Below are 20,391 nucleotides of genomic sequence, written 5' to 3'. Positions count from 1 at the left end.
GAGGAGATGTGGACATGAATCCACCCATTTGTAATGGGCATTTCATAAAGAAATAAGCAGGAAGAAGAGAATGAAGCCATCTTCTGGCTCCTGGATGCCGAGTGTGAGAGCAGGGGAGCTGGGGGAGACCTCCCTGCAGGCAGTGCCTGGGCGAGTCCTCTAGAGGCCTAGGACAGCCTTTGATGGCCATGGGCTTGCCCTGCTTTCTCCTGCATGCACCCTGGCCCATGCCACGAGACAGGGAGCAGCCGTCACTCCCTTCACTTGTCAGCCTTCTTCCTTAGAACAACAGACTTAACCTGGAAAGCGCCTTGGACCCCTGCTGCTAGATGCCAGGAGCACAGCAGACTAGAAAGTGTCTGTCCTCAAAGGCTTCACATGGAGCTGCAACTAGAGTCCTAACCTGGGGGTCTTCAAGTGTGAGCATTAACACATCCGTAATCAGAAAGACAGGGCTGTGTTCGCCCAGTTTTACCACTGCTGACTGTGGCGAAGGATAGGTGCTTTGCCCAACATTCAAGAAGGCTCATGGGCATTCGGCTTAGACAGTGGGGTCCAGAGCTGACACCTCCTCCAGATAGGTGGCTGTGCATATTAATTTTCTGGGGACTGAACTGCCGAGATTTTGTGCTCTAGGAAGTACAACACGATTCTGAGCCTACAGGTATCAAATGTCACTACATCAGTTACAACCATCTTCATCTTCACACCTAAATGACATTTTCCTGGCCATCCACAAAAATCTCAAGTGTAAGAAGCAGCCAGAACACCGTTACCTGAGTCCTCTCTGTTAGCGACGAAGGACGCTGCACAGGGAGGCTGGAGTTCCTTTTCTGACCGAACCTTTTCCTAAATAATAAAGAGAAACAGGATGTCAGGTGCTGCATCAGAGGCTAAGGAACCCTCAACAACTAGCCTCTTCCTGGGAAACTGCTGCCTGCCATCAGATTCCTCACTCCTGCTCTATGCCTTGCCTGTTCGCTCACTCTTGTGAGATCCACTCAACATGCTCATTCAGCAATGGACATGAGAAAGCATCCTAGGTTATAATTACACAATAATATGTCGGCATTATAACTGGCATAATTACTGAGTGCTGCAGACTTGCTAATCGTCTTACTAACATTTAGTTGCTGTTTGTATTCCTCACTATTACTTTTTAAATAATTGGTGTTTTGCCTGCCTGTGTGCCTGTGTGCGGGTGTTGGAACCTTAAGTTACACACAGTTGTGAGCTGCCTTATGGGTGCTAGGAACTGAACCCCGGGCTCTCTGGAAAAGTAGTCAGTGCTTTTAAGCACTGAGCCATCTTCCCAGCCTTCTACTTCTCACTATTAAACATCATCTCTCAAGCAAAACTGATCACTCTTTTCCTGGAAAAGTTATCTCAAGAGAGAAGGAGATGAGAGGGAAGACAGACAACAGGACTTTCCCAAGTCACTCAGGTCTGTCCCCACAAAGCCTCCCTGAGGGAGCTTTGACAGAGAACCAACCTTGACTGTACAGCTAGCCTCAACCACTGGGACTCCTAGCAAGCATGTTGGGGAGTGGTCTCTTACTTTACTCCTGCTGGTGCACCGGAAATACCCCTGTGGCCAGTCCAGGTGGGAACACCAGATGTTGCCCCCAGGCACTGCTGACGAGAGAGCCTCAGAGCTTTCAAGGCATCCTGAGCCACTCTGTTGGCTTCTGCCTCCACCAGCACATAATCCGGACTGGACCCATCTATGATGGCATCATGCTTCACGACGCTGTGCACGCCCACTAACGAGAGTAAGGAGAGAGCGAGTGATGACTGGGCCTATGTACTGAAATACTATGCACAGTAATACTACACACTGTAATACTACACACTGTAATACTACACACTGTAATACTACACACTGTAATACTATGCACAGTAATACTACACACTGTAATACTATGCACAGTAATACTACACACAGTAATACTACACACTGTAATACTACACACTGTAATACTATGCACAGTAATACTACACACTGTAATACTATGCACAGTAATACTACACACAGTAATACTACACACTGTAATACTACACACTGTAATACTATGCACAGTAATACTACACACTGTAATACTATGCACAGTAATACTACACACAGTAATACTACACACTGTAATACTATACAGAGTAATACTACACATAATAATACTACACACTGTAAAACTATACAGAGTAATACTACACACAGTAACACTACACACTGTAATACTATACAGAGTAATACTACAACAGTAATACTATGCACAGTAATACTACACACTGTAATATGATGCACAGTAATACCACACACTGTAACACTAGGCACTGTAATACTAGTTTCACAGGAGGAAAAAACCCCATAATGCTTTTAGCTACTATTTTTTGGGCGTTAGCAATAATGAGAACTTCACAAATGCTTTCTGTTCATACTTGCCACTACCCTACAAGGGACAGTTATGAATTATCCTTGTTCTAAAATACTTAAAATCTTTAATGGTAATTTTAACATTTAATCTCTTCCAGCTATAGTGTGAGACAATTAAAATATTAGTAAACCTTTCAAAGTAAAAATATTAAGCAGAAATAAGAATTTCAAGCAAATTTACCTTCCTGGGAATGTTACTAGAATACACTTAACAGAATAATCAATGGAAAGTTCATTTCCCTGAGTATTTGCATCAGTAAAAATGACCAGCAATGCAAGATGCGGCATGCCTCTAATCCCATCTCCTGAGAGGCTACAGCAGAAGGATCAGGAATTCAAGGCCAACATGAGATATACAATGATATGCCCAAAAATAAATAAATAAATAATAAAATTAAACTAAAGTAAGGATAAAAATAAAATACATTTCTAATGAGACATAAACACAAGGAAATAATTATGCTACCTAAACCTCATCAAAATATAAAAACAAAAGCAGTAGAAGAAAATTATAAAATAAAATAATGTAGTACAGACTAGATTAACTATGGATCCCTGTTAATAAATAAGAATCCTGGATTATTAGATAAAAGTAGCAAAATGAACAGCTCACTTAAGGTTAAGAAAAAGAAAATTTTATGGGATAAAGTCAAAAGAGAAGCTATCTTTGGAAAAGGCAAATCTCTATAGGAATATTTGTATACCTTTGTGCCAATATGAATAGGAACCAATAGTAAAAAGGATTACAGACGACGCAAGTAAGAACCATGGGAATTCAGGGTCAGTTAATGTTCTTTTATCTAATACGCTTTGTGATGCTCTTTTCAATACCAACCATTGATGCCTCTATAGTGAAAATGCCTTTGACAACTTCATCATCCATACCTGAAAAGCCAGTTCCCAAACCAGGAAGTTCCTTAATAAAACACGTGCTTTATCCCAGCTCCAGACTCTTAATGAGTGAACACCCCAGGTCATTTCTACTGCGGTGACAGATACCACTCTGCTAGCATCACTGGCTGGTAAATCAGTAACAGAATCAAGGCGTGTGAGAAGGCAGCCCAGCTCTCCCTGAGTCAGGGCCTTCCTTTCTTTACTCCCCCACTCCCTTTCCCTCCCTCCCTCCCTCCTCTCCTTCCCCTGGTTTTTTCCGGGCTGGAGATGGTACCCAGAGCTTCATGCGTGCTAGACAAGTGTTCCACCATCGATCAATAACCCCAGTCCCACTCTTTTGAAGTTTATAATGGGTACAAAGCTAAAGGACTCTAGAGAACCAGTGACAAAGCAAAGCAGTAAACATCTAACAAGATGGAATATAAAACAAACCTATCTGCAAGCTTCCCACTAAACAGCAGTTACAATGATGGGAGCTCCACACACAATAACAATCAACATAAAAATCCGAATAACAACAAAAGAATGGATGTATAGGTTTTATTCAATGTCACTAACAAAAATGCAAATTAACATGAGATGCCAGGTGGAGTCAGGACAGACAGAAAGGGAACTTAGGGAAAGTAACTCCTCCCATCCCCACTCCCCCAATTCTGACTGCGACCTCTCCTGCTGAGAGGCAAAACTGCAGACAATCAACATTTGCTGTAATATTCCTTTGGTGCACATCTATCCTATGACTAATAACATGGGCCCCAACTTGAGGCCTGAGGTGTAAGACCTCCTGGGGGGGCCTCACTTCTCTCCCCAGACATCCCCAAGCATCTCAAGCAAAACTGTAACCTTTATTTACAGCAGACATCCAAACCTTCCTTGTCTAGCCATCTAGACTCCAGCCACTGTAATCCTGACGGTTGCCCTGAGAACCACCTGTGGTCTCACTCAGGTTTTTTTTTTTTTCTTTTCTTTTCTTTTTTTTTTCCGGAGCTGGGGACCGAACCCAGGGCCTTGCGCTTGCTTGGCAAGCGCTCTACCACTGAGCTAAATCCCCAACCCCCTCACTCAGGTTTCTTAACAGATCTCTCGGGATGTAAATCTGAGCCCTGTCTGAATCCTAACACTAGTATTTAAGATGAGATAGGTGCTGTGACACTCAAGGTTCACATCTGTACTCTCTAGAACCTTACTTTCTCCTAGCAACTCCCTTTGTAATCCTCCAGCTTAAACCAGTTTAAAGTACCTTTACTAAATCCCAACTCTCCTAGTACTCACTCTTCTGCACTGAAGCCACTAATCTCAGCATAACCTGCATCCAGGTCCCTACAAAGTTAAGGGGACTCCTCAGGCTACTATGGCTACCATATTGTAGCTGTACTTCCTGCATCTGCCCTTTAGACATGGACTTCTGCCTGCCTGCCTGCCTGCCTGTTTATCTATCTGCCCCTCAGACACAGACTATCTGCCTATCTACCTACCCACCCACCCACCCACCTACCTACCTACCTACCTACCTACCTACCTACCTACCTACCTATTTTTCTGAGACAGGGTTTCTCTGCAGCTCTGGCTGGCCTAGAACTCCAGTCCTCTGGCCTTTGCCTCCCAAGTGCCGGGGTTAATGATGTGTGCCACATCACCCAGCTTCTCATATTTACGTAGGCAAAAAATAAAGCTGTAACCCAGCAGCCATGGCATGGCCCTCGAGATAAACTGCTGAGGACAAAGCTAACAAAACCTCTTTGTTCACGATGGGGTAGGATTATTTCAAAACTAAAAACACCCCGCATGCATCCATCTTCGAAGAGTGGCCTCCTTTCTAGGCATTTTAAGAAGCTGTTGTATCTAACAGCAGGACAATAAATGGCACAAGATTATTCACCACAACATTGACTGAAAAGAGCTTAGCAGTCTATGTGCTCAATGTGAAGAAATGACAGTGTGTCCATGTAAAGGCCACAGAAAGGGAGAAGGATCTCTGTGAACGAATATGGGGGGACTATCATGACTTGCAACGTCCTCTTCATGGCACATGCACACAGGGGACCCCACCCTACCCCAGTGCAGAGGAGACCATGTAGACTCTGCCCTTCATTCTACAGAGGTGACTTATAATCATCTTTATTCATTCTCAAGGCTCTGAACTTTGTTTCTTCTAGACTTTTCCACCTACAGTGTTTCTCTCTACCATCTGCTTTGGCCCCTTTAGTATTATGCTTTTGTATGTTTTTCTTTCATTTTTCTGGCCAGGGTTTTATCATGTGTCTTAATGTGGGGGTGTATGGCTTTCATCAAGTTTTAAGTATTGTTTACCAGCATTTCTGCAGATTGATACACCCCCCTTCTCAGGACCTCAGTTACCATCACACAATCCTGCAGTCTCTTTGCTTCTGTGACTTTACTACGTTAATCTCTGCAGAACTTGTCTGCTCTCATGTTCACTGATCTCTTCTCCTGTTATGTCTAATATGCCTCCAACTCCTAGGTATTTTTCACACCAGCTATTACATCTTCATATAAATTCACTTTCAATGTGTGTGTACATCTTTTATGCCTCTCTTTGAATATATAGAATAGTTATAATTACTTAATGTCTGTGCTAACTCCACCACCTGTCAGTTCAACTTATTTCTTCATTGTGAATCACATTTTCCTACCTCTTGTATGCCCAACAATCTTTCTATTTGATGCAAAACCCCATAGACTTTGTGTTGTCCAGCGTTTGTATCCACAGTCTATAAGAGTTTAGGGGAAGCTCAGACAGTGCTAAGGCTGAGTTAGAAAAACTACAGTTTTTCTGTAACATGACACACTGCCTAGTAGGCACAGGCATAGTTCCTGCTCTGGGTGTGCACAAAAACTTTCCCTACTTCTGAGCAGGCCTTCCTGCAGCCTCCAACAGAACAGCTTCCTTGCAGGTCATGCTGATCAGCATCCAGCTGAGTTCCAAGATTACCTCTGCAGGGTAATCCTGCTGTTCCCCCTTCACACTCCTGCATAAACTCCAGCACCTAGTTCTCCCTGGAGCTGTCTGTCCAGGGTCCATGTAGACTCCCCTTTCATGTTTTTCAAGACAGCAAGCCACAAGCTCAGCTCATCTGCTCCCCATCTGAGAGTTCACTATCCTTTGGTGCCCTCTTGGCATCACTGCTCAAATGCGTTCTGCGTCATTTCAGCTGTTGTACCGTGGGAGTAAATGCTGTTCCAACCTCACAGGAATCATATGGTTCTTACCCCTAAATGAAGAGACACAGAAGAATGATGCATCCATTTGTACATGCACACACATGCATGTTATTTGTAGGCATTTTACATACGCATGTGAATGATGAAGTACTGAAAACTGTTCATGTTGGCATAAAGGCTATCACAGAGTCCATATGTTCTCCATGCTAATTTGACAGTTTTCAGAAGCAATGCATAAACCTGCCTTCTCAAATACAACGCCCTGACTCAGGCATCTTTGGTAACTATGGCTACTACTGTCATCATATTGCAGCAAACGCAAAGAAGATGACAACTGGGAGTGTCAAAGCTGAGCAGGGCTTGTTGGCTTTCACTGTCTCAGCGACTGTTAGGTGACGGTGACTTCTCTAACGCTTGCTTCTCTTTCCTCTTGGCCTTCAGTTTCTCTTTCTACTGCCCCTAGTCTTCCTGCCTCTCTTCCACGACCCGCCTCTCTAACCTTCGATAGTTAGAAAAGAAGTAAACATAGCACGAAAGGAAACTGCCTACCTGCGCTCGGGCAGCAGGTGTCTATCTGTGGTACCTGATCTACTATAAATGGTCAGATGTTAAGTAGTATTGTTTCCTAAAGTTTTAAACCTTTCAGGTGTTCAAAAAGGGGGGGAAATACAATCTCCAAAATGTCAGCTCATAGTTAAAGACTACCATACTAGAAATGGCTCCCACATTCACTTTCCTAGCACCCGGGTGAGAGATGCATCAAAATCATTACCTGATTTTTTGAAAAGCTTTTCCAAAACATAATCATCACTGCTCCGGTCCTTGGCTCCGCTCTCCTGCTCAGTGGTTTGCTGACGGTACCGCCTCTTCTTCACCAGGTGTGGGACTCGCGTTCCCTCAAACTTAGCATCTCTGTGATGCCTGGAGTTCTTGGCCTTTTGCTTGGGCTGTGGACACTTCTCTGTGGTCTCTTCCTCCGCTGCATCATGTTTCCTTTTTGATTTGTGCTTAGAGAAATGACCTTCCGTTTGTTCACTCAGGTGAACAGGTCCCGTCTGAGCCTGGCAGCACTCCCCTTCATAGGAAGAGCCCTGCTTCTCACTGGTGCTCGCCTCACCTGACGGCCTGGATGTGTGGTCAACTGTTGGAGAATCTCCACTCAGCCCTGAGAGATGCTCCAGCGTAGACCCTGCATCTGCCTCCTCTGCAAAACCAACACTGCTGGCTCTGCTCCCATCTGTGTGACGGTCACTTTTCAAAGGGCCACTTTCTGTAGAAGGGACACTGCCCGTAGCTCCTGAACCCTGAGATTTTTCTTCCATCACAGTGGCACCATTTACAGATGTGTCAGAAACCGGGGGCTTCTTGCATTTGGGATCCATTTGTAGGACTGGTGGAGTCCTCTTTTTAAAATGGCATTTCAGTGTCTGAATATTAGACCCGGTTCCTATAACAGGGAAAACACAGCTAACATTACACTGCAGAATTCTTATGCAAATCATTAAATTATTGACTTAAAGTAATACCTGCAAAAATAGCACTTGTTTCAGTGCCCTGGGAGGCATCAGGACTAGTCAGAGTAAACAGCTCATAGAGATCATTGGACTTAAAAAAGCGCCTTTGTTTGGGGTCTTTTAGCACTCTGTTTGTCAAAAATTGCTTGAAGATTTGTCTGAAAAGATAAAATCACATTGATATGAAACAATGCCTAGCTGTACCTCAAAATTCCATATATAAAACATGAGAGATGGGGCTGAAGAGATGGCTCGGTGGTTAAGAACACTGGCTGCTTTTCTGAAGACCTGAGTTCAATTCCCAGCACCCACAGGGCAGCTCACAATCATCTGAAACTCCAGTCCCAGGGAATGTAATGTCCTCTTCTGGCCTCTCCAGGCACTGCATGCATATGGTGCACAGACACAGGCACACAGAACACCCATACATAAAATAAAGGGTAGTATTTTTAATATGAGATACTAACAACAACAGATCTATGAATGATTATAAAGCCCCCAAACTTTCAGCCACGGAAAATTAAAACTCAAAACATAATACATCAGGTAGTGTCCCAGGTTCTATAAACGTTAAATTAGAAATGATCCTTTAGCTGCAGTGAGTTTCATTTTACCTCCAAAACCCTTTCATTTTACCTTTCAAATCCCACCTTTTTACATTTATGGACCCCAAACTCTGCAGGCTGTAAGGAGCCAATCAGACTCCCTGATTCATGGGCCAAGGCTGTCCTGCCCTGTCCTGCCCTGCCCTCCCCTGCCCTGCTCAGTGCCCTCTTGTGGATGGGTTCAGTGCTCTGTATGGCCTTCCCCTGCTCTGCTCCCCAGTCCCTCCTGCTGACTCACTTCTGTGCTTAAGGTCAAATATTGCTGTCCTTTCCACACAGGCATTAACAAAGCAACACCATTCCCTCCTATCACTGTGCTTCAGGATGACCTTCCTCACAAGATGCCCCTCATCACCAGGCCCTACAATAAACCTGCAAGGACACAAAACGGCTCTGGAACAGTCCAGCGCCAACGCAGGCCTGGGATGTGGGACAAGAGTAGAGTCTGGGGGCACAGGGAAGCTGGCAATGTCTGGACTCTCCATGTAGATACTGTTGCCTCAAGCTGCCTAGTTACCAGGGGAAGAGGTACACACTGTAACCTCTCCAAGGGTCTCTGAATAAACTGTCCTCACTTCTGTCACTTCTCAGGCACTTACAATTGTAAGTCACAATGTTTTCCTCACAAAACAATTTCAAATTTACATATAAAGAGTCCCTGGTTTAGATTAAGGTATAATTATTACTAGGACCAGATATTTTTAGGAACAGTAAGGTTGGCTGTGGTGGTATACGCCTTCAATCCCAGCTCTGGGGAGGCAGAGGCATGTGGGTCTCTGTGAGGCCATCCAGGTTTACATGGTGAGCTGTACGCCTGCCAATGGCTATACAATAAAATCCTGTCTCAACAAAACAAATAAACAAACAGAGTAATGGATCAAAATATATTTTAATGGTAAAGAAAAATATACTTAATTACTCCTCTAGGTGAAAGGATCTTTAAGGCCACACCTGGAAATGAAAACCCTTCTTCCTAAAAAGTCTAGGTTTGAAAGCTGAGGCCCAGGAGCCCTCTGTACTGACCGGTGATAGATCTTTTCCTCTATGGTACCGGCCGTCAGAAGCCTGTAGACAGTCACCTGCTTCTTCTGGCCGATCCTCCATGCTCGCTCCCGTGCCTGGCAGAGAGATTTTAAAAAGGGCCACTAAGAGAAAGCAGTGACTGATCACTGCTTTCTATCCCCTCGTCAGAATTCTGTCTAAAAAGAAATGTGCACTCGAAGCCTATGCAAGTCACATGACCAAGAGAGCCAAGAGAGCGTGACTTCAATGGGTTTCTGACTGTGAGCACTTTTCACAGCAGAGCTGTGACAGAGGCTTCCCCAGTCTGTAGGAGTGACCATGTGTTCTCTCATGAGGCAGGACGTGACCACCATGCCAACTGCACGTGAAGCCAGGTATAACATTAGAGAGACGGATGAAAACTGCTACTAACAAGCTGTCCTTCTGCAGGTACCTTCTCTTCATGGAAGACAGACCTGTGTGTCGGTGCTTGGATTCCAGTCAGGGTCGTAGATGATGACTCTGTTGGCCCCGGTCAGGTTCACTCCTAAGCCGCCCACCCGTGTGGTCAGAAGAAAGACAAAGATGGACGTGTCCTACAGGAAAGACGCAGAACAGAGTGCGCAGAGCTGATTTAGCTCTTCACTGCCCCACACAGGTCCTACCATGGGCTCTGCAGCTTACCCCCACACCCGAACTACATGTCCCCATGTGGGAGCTCCTACTTTTATTAATTATTCTGACAATTTTAATAACTGTGTTCAGTACAGACAGACACACAGACTCACTGGCTATGCTTCACCAGCTCCTTTCATTTCTCCTCAGATTTCATTTCTAAATCTTGTATGCCCATTTCCAAGACCAAAAAGTGTACACTCAAAGGTCACACGTCACTAGGTGTGGTGGCGCATCTTTAACTCCAGTACTTTTTCTGAGGCAGAGGTAAGTGGATCTCTGTGAGTTTGCAGTCAACCTAGTCTACAATGCAAGTTCTACACAGCCTGGGTTACACAGTGAGACCCTGTCCCAAAGAAAAACACACAAAAGAAAATACCCAAAAGGATAATGTCCCCTCTGTAGGATGTCACACAGGTGAGCGGGTACAGGATAGAACGAGGCCTGATATTAGACAGGAAGGAAGGATGGGCGGGAGAAAAGGAGACAGGAGACTGGAGGGGAGGCAGAGAAGCAGCAGAGAGAACATGGAGGCTGACGCTAAGATTCCACTCTGTATTTTCAGGTTGTTGTGAATGTTCTTAAGGGATGGATGTGTATGGGGCTTTGTATGTTTAGGTGGGCGATTATATCCTATCAATTGGGTCAGAGGTTATTGGGCTGTGTGTTCTTTCATGTGTAAATTTAAGTTTAAGTGTGGCAGCTAGAGACACTGGGCCACAACGGAGTTGGGATGTGTGTTTCTGGCAAGATGTCTACCAGTGCCTTGGGGCACTGCAGTGCCGGATCTAGAGGGGGTAAAGACAGCCTTTTTAATAATTTTACAACACCACCCCTCCACCTGCTAGCCAGACACAAAGACTCTTGAGTGGCTATGAGGGCAGCCATGTGCACTCTTCCCCTCCACACTCTGTTGTCCTTTCTGCCTCCGTCGCATCCCTTGTTACCTCATTGTATTTTGTAATCAGCGGCTGCCTGGATGCTATGGTAGTGGTCCCATCCATCTTGAGATAGGAATACTTGTGGGCTCTCAGGAACACTTCCAGTATGTGCAGCATCTGTCAGTGGGTAAGGGAAACAGTGCAAACCAAGAGCGCTCCAAATACATGCCTGCCCATGTGTGTAAGCAGTGTGCCTTCCCCAGTGGGCCTTCCCAGTGTGCCTTCCCAAGTGGGCCTAAACTGAAAAGGTTTTCTTGCTCTGAGAAAGAGAAATAATAGCTACTAAAGAATTTGTGCTAATTCTCTGTAAGTAGCCCAGCCTCACTAGGAATCCTGCTGTGAGGTTTGCTTTAAAAAGCCAACTCTTTTCCCTTTTCATTCCTGTGAAGGGACCCACGGCTGCCACCTCAGCTGAGGGGTGACATCGACCTTTTGCATTTGTGGTCACAAGTCCTAAGAGCCGACTTGTTGGCTGAGGCGTGAGGTGTGAGCACTCACCTGCCTTGACTGGGAAAACAGCAGCACCCGCTGACCCTGCTTGTGCCAGATTTTCAGCAAAGACTCAACGACAATCATTTTCCCAGAGCGTTTCCAGTATCCGAACTGCTCTTCCTCCAGCCCGTCCCCTGGAAGAGCACTGGGGGTCTTGGGGCCACCAGAAAAGAGGTCAGGGTGGTTGCAGATCTTCCTCAGAGCTACAAGTCCAGAGAAAATCTGTGATTAAAGCAACAACAGGACTGTTACATGGGCGCAACGACAGGAAGGAGGAAGGGAGAGCACGCTACATGGACTACAGCCACTTTTACCAGCTCGCTGGTGTCTTCTCTGTGTCAACATTGAGAAGCAGTGTGGATCTGGAATGCCCCATCCCAGGTTGCACATGCACTGGTTCCCAGTGTGGCGGCATCTACATATGTGGTTTGGGGACGTGACTGGTCCAGCGTGGCGGCATCTACATATGTGGTTTGGGGACGTGACTGGCCCATGAAGGCTCTGACCTCATCAACAGACTGATGCACTGATGCTCATGGTTCCATGGCCTGGCTGAAGGAAGGGGGCCTAGAGGTCCCTACTTTCCAGCCACATGTACTTCCTGCAGTGCTTTGTGGCCTTGCCAAGGGCCACATGCTGAAGGTCACAGGCTGAAAACCACGAGCCCCCGACACTTTTCTTCCTTAAATTGATTTTCTTAAGTATTCTGTCACAGTGATAGAAAACTAACCAACAAACTGGAAGAAATTAACTTTCATTCATGTTCTTTCCCTAATTGGACAACTTCTCTGGAAAAAAAAGCAATTTTACTGGATTAAACATGTTCACAAAATCCTAGTCAATTTCTGATAATTCAACTTTCCTCACCAGAGAAAAGGATATTTAGTTCACAGCACTATATATCTGATAAAAACAACAACCACAACAACAAAACAACAAAAAAGCCATAGCCATCCCTGACCTACCTTCCAAAGGTCTCCCAGCTTTATATATATCTAAGTCCCTTAAAGTCCTGCTTTTAATGTGTGGGCCAGAGGCTGAAGTTCCCACTTCCTGCTCCTCCACCAGAGAGTAAAACAAAAACAAAAACAAAAACAAAAAACATGAATGGAGGAGATATGCAGGGTTGGACCATGGAATAGAAAAGTTGCTCTCCCCAAACCCCAGGGACCAGCCTCTGCCTCAAGGTGATTACAAAAGCTTAAGAATGATTCAGGCAGAGGCATGTAATCTCTGAGTTCAAGGCTAGCATGGTCTGCAGAGCAATTTCCAGGGAGCAGGGCTTCACAGAAAAACCCTGTCTCAAAAAACAAACAAATTAACTAACGATTTAGGTTTTCTAAAGCATTCAGACTGTCTCTGGTTTGAAAGTCTAAGTAAAAAGAAGAATCATTTCAGAGTATGGTAGATTTAACTGAACAACAGTTGGACTAACAAAAGAAGATCTGGGCAGCAGGAACACGGTCAAAGCTCTCTGGAGCCACCTTTGTCACTTCTCCTCTTCCTCTCACCTCGTCCTATGCAGTACAGCACTAACCACATAACCACACAGCCACATGCACTGCTGAGCATAGGCATGGCAGTCTGACCGAGATGGACGCAAAGCAAAGCCATACCCAAGTTTAAATACACACCACAAAACTCTCTCTCTCTCTCTCTCTCTCTCTCTCTCTCTCTCTCTCTCTCTCTCTCTGGTCTCTGTCTGTCTGTCTCTCCTTCTGTCTCTGTATGTCTGTGTGTGTGTGTGTGTGTGTGTGTGTGTGTGTGTGTGTGTGTGTGTATGTGTCTCTCTGAGGTAGGAGGGTCTTACTATGTAGCCCACTGGCCTGGACCTCACTATGTAGATTAGGACAGCCTTAAACTCACAGAGGTATGCCTACCCCTCTTCCCCTTAATCATTTTCAAATTTTCATTACATATTGAAATACAATTGGGCCTGCAAATGAAACAAAAGATATGATCTTCAGTTCATTTGTTTTTCTTTTCAACATGATTCTAGAAAATTTAAGCCTTTCCTTTTCTATCTATTAGATAGAGCAGCTTCGATCACCTGACATGGAGGCACGTGATAGCTAAGAAGAGGTGAGTGATTTGGGAAGAATAAGAAACTGCTTGACTGAAGAGATGGCACAGCAGTTTAGAGCTCCTGATGCTCAGGCAGAGGACCCACCCAGGCTTAGTTCCCAGCACAAATGGTGGTCGATATCCATCCATCACTTCAGTTCCAAGATGCCCTCCTCTGAGCTCCACAGGTAGCAGGCATGCAGGTAAGACATTCACGTGTATAAATCTTTTAAGACTCTGAGATGGGGGGTTGGCTTGGCAGTTAAAAGCACTGACTGTTTTTCCGAAGTACACAGGTTCAATTCCCATCACCCCCATGGCAGCTCTCAACCTTCTAACAACAGGTCCAGGTGATCTGCCACCCTCTTCTGGCTCCACAGGCACCAGGCACACAAGTGCACAGACATACATACATGCAGGCAAAACACCCATACACATAACATTTAAAAACAAAGCACACAAAAAAGTAAGTGCTGGGAAGTGATAAATACGTCAAAATGACTGATCTCAAAAAAGTACAGACATCTGAGGTAAGGACGGCAGGTGGCCATTGCAGAGCCCGGGAGCAGACACACGTGTGAGTTCCCCTATCCTTCTCAGAGCCAGGGAGCAGACACACGTGTGAGTTCCCCTATCCTCAGAGCCCAGGAGCAGACACACGTGTGAGTTCCCCTATCCTTCTCAGAGCCAGGGAGCAGACACACGTGTGAGTTCCCCTATCCTCAGAGCCCGGGAGCAGACACACGTGTGAGTTCACCTATCCTCAGAGCCCGGGAGCAGACACACGTGTGAGTTCCCCTATCCTCAGAGCCCGGGAGCAGACACACGTGTGAGTTCCCCTATCCTCAGAGCCCGGGAGCAGACACACGTGTGAGTTCCCTATCCTTCTCAGAGCCGGGAGCAGACACACGTGAGTTCCCCATCCTCAGAGCCGGGAGCAGACACACGTGTGAGTTCCCCATCCTCAGAGCCGGAGCAGACACACGTGTGAGTTCCCCTATCCTCAGAGCCCGGGAGCAGACACACGTGTGAGTTCCCCTATCCTCAGAGCCCAGGAGCAGACACACGTGTGAGTTCCCCTATCCTTCTCAGAGCCCGGGAGCAGACACACGTGTGAGTTCCCCTATCCTCAGAGCCGCAGGAGCAGACACACGTGTGAGTTCCCCTATCCTCAGAGCCCGGGAGCAGACACACGTGTGAGTTCACCTATCCTCAGAGCCCAGGAGCAGACACACGTGTGAGTTCCCCTATCCTCAGAGCCCAGGAGCAGACACACGTGTGAGTTCCCCTATCCTTCTCAGAGCCAGGGAGCAGACACACGTGTGAGTTCCCCTATCCTCAGAGCCCGGGAGCAGACACACGTGTGAGTTCCCATCCTCAGAGCCCGGGGAGCAGACACACGTGTGAGTTCACCCATCCTCAGAGCCGGGAGCAGACACACGTGAGTTCACCCCATCCTCCAGAGCCCGGGAGCAGACACACGTGGAGTTCACCATCCTCAGAGCCCAGGAGCAGACACACGTGTGAGTTCCCCCATCCTTCTCAGAGCCCGGGAGCAGACACACGTGTGAGTTCACCTATCCTCAGAGCCCGGGAGCAGACACACGTGTGAGTTCCCCTATCCTCAGAGCCCGGGAGCAGACACACGTGTGAGTTCACCTATCCTCAGAGCCCGGGAGCAGACACACGTGTGAGTTCCCCTATCCTCAGAGCCCAGGAGCAGACACACGTGTGAGTTCACCTATCCTCAGAGCCCGGGAGCAGACACACGTGTGAGTTCACCTATCCTCAGAGCCCAGGAGCAGACACACGTGTGAGTTCCCCTATCCTCAGAGCCCGGGAGCAGACACACGTGTGAGTTCCCCTATCCTCAGAGCCCGGGAGCAGACACACGTGTGAGTTCCCCTATCCTCAGAGCCCAGGAGCAGACACACGTGTGAGTTCAGACACACGTGTGAGTTCCCCTATCCTTCTCAGAGCCCGGGAGCAGACACACGTGTGAGTTCACCTATCCTCAGAGCCCGGGAGCAGACACACGTGTGAGTTCACCTATCCTCAGAGCCCAGGAGCAGACACACGTGTGAGTTCACCTATCCTCAGAGCCCAGGAGCAGACACACGGTGAGTTCACCTATCCTCAGAGCCCAGGAGCAGACACACACGTGTGAGTTCCCCCATCCTCAGAGCCGGGGAGCAGACACCCGTGTGAGTTCCTCTATCCTCAGCGCCCGGGAGCAGAAACACGTGTGAGTTCTTCTATCCTCAGAGCCCGGGAGCAGACACACGTGTGAGTTCACCTATCCTCAGAGCCCAGGAGCAGACACACGTGTGAGTTCACCTATCCTCAGAGCCCAGGAGCAGACACACGTGTGAGTTCACCTATCCTCAGAGCCCGGGAGCAGACACACGTGTGAGTTCACCTATCCTCAGAGCCCAGGAGCAGACACACGTGTGAGTTCACCTATCCTCAGAGCCCGGGAGCAGACACACGTGTGAGTTCCCCTATCCTCAGAGCCCAGGAGCAGACACACGTGTGAGTTCCCCTATCCTCAGAGCCCGGGAGCAGACACACGTGTGAGTTCACCTATCCTCAGAGCCCAGGAGCAGACACACGTCTGAGTTCACCTATCCTTCTCAGAGCCCGGGAGCAGGCAGAGTGGACTCTGAACACACTCAGATGTACCTACAATAGGGCAGCATGAAGGCCATGGCTGCAAGGCTCAGCATGCATTTAAGGGCATGAAAGCTTGCACCTGCTGGGGGAAGGCACAATACCCGAATGCACTGGGCTGCTAAGACTTGTTCTGCAAACACTGCACAGAAACAGCTCTGCCTGGATAAAAATCAAGAAGCACTTGTCTCCTTGGCCCTAGGAAAGTTACATGTCGTGTCGTCATGTCAGTGAAAGGCTGTGCAGGCTGTGAGAGAACCTGCAGCTTTAGCTTCTTACCAACCTAGCACAGAGACTGACAGACGCCGTCATGCTGAATGCTGGCAACGCCACTTCGGAACAGTGTGTGAAAACAAGTCCTCTTTAGTATGCCACATACCCTGGTGTGCTGGGCTTTCCTAGCCCTGCAAGCCTCACCACTGCCAGGCCCACCCCTCAGGGCTCCTCTTCAAGTGCACCAGGCCTACTGTGGAGGGGAGCAAGCAGCATGTTCTCTTGGGTAAAGAGCTCTCTCACTTCCGGAAGGGCTGCAGATCCAGTAAAGGTTCTCGCAAATGACTTCACAAGGGTCACTGAAAACAGCTGGCCCAGTGGCAGCACTGTCCAGCTAAGTGAAAGCCAGATGCCAGGCTTGTGGCTGTCGCACCTCACTGGTTCATGAGGTCCCTCGGCACTGTGCAGTCTCAGCATGACACTGTCATGGCAGGCGCTGGGGACACCCCACAGTAGGAAGTGTTCTAGGAAGCCAAGCTCTCATATCTGTGTGACTTACATACCAGGATTTTCTAAGTAGACAGAATTTCCAAATTCTGGAATATAGATGAGTAAATAAATTCCTTTCATATACTGGGAAAAGTGAAAGTGAGAACCTGAGAAATCTGATCCAGGCTTCTGTCTGGTTTCTAAGACAGCATCGGTCTGCCAGTGTTTACTGGGCATGAGGCTCACTGAGAAGCTGATAAAACTTGCACATATTGATAACCATGTCTTAATAATATAATTTTAGTCATAATTTCTGAGAAAACCCTGCAGTGTACTGGGCACCACTCCCTGCCGGGTAGGAGCCTTGCTGGAGTGGTAGGACTTAGGGACACATCCCCACCTTGAACCCAGCTTTTGCTCAGGGCTCCCCACACCAGTGACCTGTCCCCAGCTGTGGCTGTGACTCACGAGCCACGCCACAGATGGCAGGTTTGTGAACAACGTGGGCACGAAGCCTGGCACATCCTAAACCCGTCTCTTTCCCCGCCTCACCCCCCTTGATAACAACTGCTCTCTCTGGAGTCTGCTCTTTGGCTGACCTGATTCTCTCCATTGAGAATCCTGTAAACTGCTTTGGAATCAATGAAATTCTGGTAGACTTTATGCTGCTCATCAGTTAGACGGCAAAATAAGACCTGCAAGGGAAAAGGAAATAGTTTTAAAATACATTATCAATAATATTCCCTTTTCCAAAAAGTTCAATGTGCACAATTTGAACAATGATACATCTCTCAGCTAAAGAGTTTTCCCTTATCCACAGCATCCACCTCCTAGTCTCAACCCATGGCCCAGCAGTTCCTCCAGACTTCCCTTCCTGCTCACAGGCAGTCTCAGGACCCAGGTACACAGTCACATTTCACTTCAACTCAATGTGATGAGACTATCCCCCAGGCCTCTCCCCTACGCTGTTTGGCTGACTTGGCAGGAAGCTTTACCTCACCTGGAACTCCCTGTTCTAAAGAGTCATAAGTTTACCAGGCCCTAACAGCAACTCCCACCTTCCCAGCATGGGGTCAGTTACTCCACAACATCACATTGCCCATCTCTGCCTTTCAGTCCCTTCTAGGTCTACAGCCAGCACTTCAAGGCTTGACTTTCCTCACAGCAGCCCACCACTGTCTGCCCCACACACCCTGCTTAGCACCATCCAAATCCCCAAATAGCCATGCTAATGCTCTGGGGCTTCCTAACCACTCACCTAGCAGCCGTCTTTGTCTCAGCACCTAGTCACACTCAGACAAACTGACACTGGAAGAAACGGAACTGAAGCTGTCACGATCCGTATCTGTAGGGTTGGTTCCCATCACTAGACAGCTCTACTCTCACGCCTACTTTATGGGTGAATCACCCTGCACTGGATCTGACGTTTACCTGTCTTCCTCAGGACAGTCCCCTGCCTGTTAGGCTCTCTACAGGGCAAGGGGGAGCATTCTGAGAAGACATGGGACAGCCCTCACCAGCCAGCTGCTTCCCAAGCCAGCATCCATCTGGTACAAGTCGCTGATGCCACTGAAAATACCCAGGCATCAGGACACCCTTCAGAGCTGCCCTGTGCACCAGGCTCTTCCCAGATCAGCTGTTTGCTCCTCACTCTGCCACCTCCCACTGCACTGCCTCCTGTCTGCCCGGGCCTCCGCAATCTCCCCGCTGGTTCCTCTTCTTCCGCCCTCTCTTCTGATGCTCCTTCAGCTACTTGCTTTTTCTTGGTCTCCACAAGCTCTTTAGGTAAACCAATCTGCTCAGCTCACAGACTTAGCTACGGCCATCCTAGACCTTCTCACATCCCTCAACCTCATATCAAGTAGATGTTGCCCAAGTTCTTCAACATATGCTCCCAGCTTTAGCCACCCTGGCATCCCTGCTGGCCCACAAGCACTAACATACTGCCCCATCTTTCCCCACAATGTTCTTTGTCCAAATCCCAATTTGTCCTTTGACCTTCCTTAGGCCTCAGCACAATTATCAGATCAAAGGTGTCCTCTGACTATGCATCAGAGAAAGTCTGTTCCTTCAACATGTCGTGTCTCCCCACTGAGTGAAAACACCCTCACAGTTTTTACTACTTGGGAAAACCTATGAAGTTTATGATCCCAAGACTGTTTGCTCACTTCTGTGGGAAAGAACTGGGGGCTTAAAGAACATGGAGATGTTTCCCAGTAGTTGTAGGATCAGGCTCATGTGTTAGTAACAGAGGAAAACCAAAGCTGGTAAGCTAGAGGAAAACTCCGGCCATGGGAAGATGCCACAAATGGTTACGGTCACTAGCAGACCAGCGTGTCCACAGTGCCAGGACCAGAGCTGTAGGTCCGGCTGGTCACATGGACATCGTTCATGCCTGAGGACTGCTGGGCTACCTCCCGGACTCACACACCTGTTCGCTTTTATCTGGCAGCGAAAGGCTCATCTTGACGTCTGATTTCATTCTTCGCAGTAGGTACGGGTTTATCGTGTCTCTCAAGACACACGCACACTTATAGGCAGTTTTAACCTTTAATAAGAGAAAAAAGATATTAGCTTAAGGACTGTATCTGTTCTTCTGACTGATTCCATTTCTTACAAACTAAAGAACAATCCACTGGTTATAAATTCAACTTAGAAAAAGTCAAGTTCTGGATGCTCCAGGGGATGGCATCTTTTAAAATAGTATCATCAGAGAAAATAAATTACCTCATTAATCAAAAGAGATGAGAGAAAGCCCGTTAAATCACGGTTTATCTCCTCTTCTATCCTTGCTTTAATTATCACTGTACTATTTAGTTAAGCAGGAAAGAAAAGACTTATTTGGTTAGTGACCATCCTCTAGGGGGAAAACTAGCTTCAAACAAATCCTTATTTATAATCTTGTACTCTGTAGGAGCTACAGAGGACCTGGGCCCTGCAAGGGTAGAAATCAAAAGCTAAGGTGGCGAGAGCTGTCCCAGTGGGAGCCACCAGCTAACACAGGGAGAGCAGACTCCAGGGAATGAGTTCAAGAGGAGCCCTATGACCCCAGAAATGGAAGGTCTCTCTGGCCTAAAACGGAGCATATGGCTCTGTAATGGCCATGGCCACATGATAGGGCAGTAACTGTACCAAGAAAACAAAGACCTGCAGCCCAGGGAGCCACACCCTCTGCAATTCACTTATGGGCAGCAAAGGCGTCAATTAATTATCAATAC

At 47.2% G+C, this 20,391-nt stretch overlaps 1 protein-coding gene across 1 annotated transcript in view; it reads right to left on the bottom strand.

Annotated features, from left to right (window-relative positions):
• Ercc6 (ERCC excision repair 6, chromatin remodeling factor) overlaps nt 1-20,391 on the bottom strand; it is a 72,004-nt gene that overhangs the window by 2,204 nt on the left and 49,409 nt on the right. The window contains exons 11-20 of the mRNA XM_032918450.1: nt 19,605-19,721; nt 17,773-17,868; nt 11,744-11,959; nt 11,252-11,362; nt 10,106-10,225; nt 9,651-9,745; nt 8,035-8,180; nt 7,281-7,955; nt 1,559-1,763; nt 777-849 (exon numbers count right to left, since the gene is read on the bottom strand). Coding sequence (XP_032774341.1) covers nt 777-849; nt 1,559-1,763; nt 7,281-7,955; nt 8,035-8,180; nt 9,651-9,745; nt 10,106-10,225; nt 11,252-11,362; nt 11,744-11,959; nt 17,773-17,868; nt 19,605-19,721 — 1,854 coding nt within the window. The remainder of the gene's footprint in view (nt 1-776; nt 850-1,558; nt 1,764-7,280; nt 7,956-8,034; nt 8,181-9,650; nt 9,746-10,105; nt 10,226-11,251; nt 11,363-11,743; nt 11,960-17,772; nt 17,869-19,604; nt 19,722-20,391) is intronic.

The sequence above is a fragment of the Rattus rattus genome, chromosome 13 (assembly GCF_011064425.1).
Source record: "Rattus rattus isolate New Zealand chromosome 13, Rrattus_CSIRO_v1, whole genome shotgun sequence".
NCBI lineage: Eukaryota > Metazoa > Chordata > Mammalia > Rodentia > Muridae > Rattus > Rattus rattus.
The sequence above is the reverse complement of the archived record's forward strand: the minus strand, read 5'-3'. Positions and strand labels throughout refer to the sequence as shown.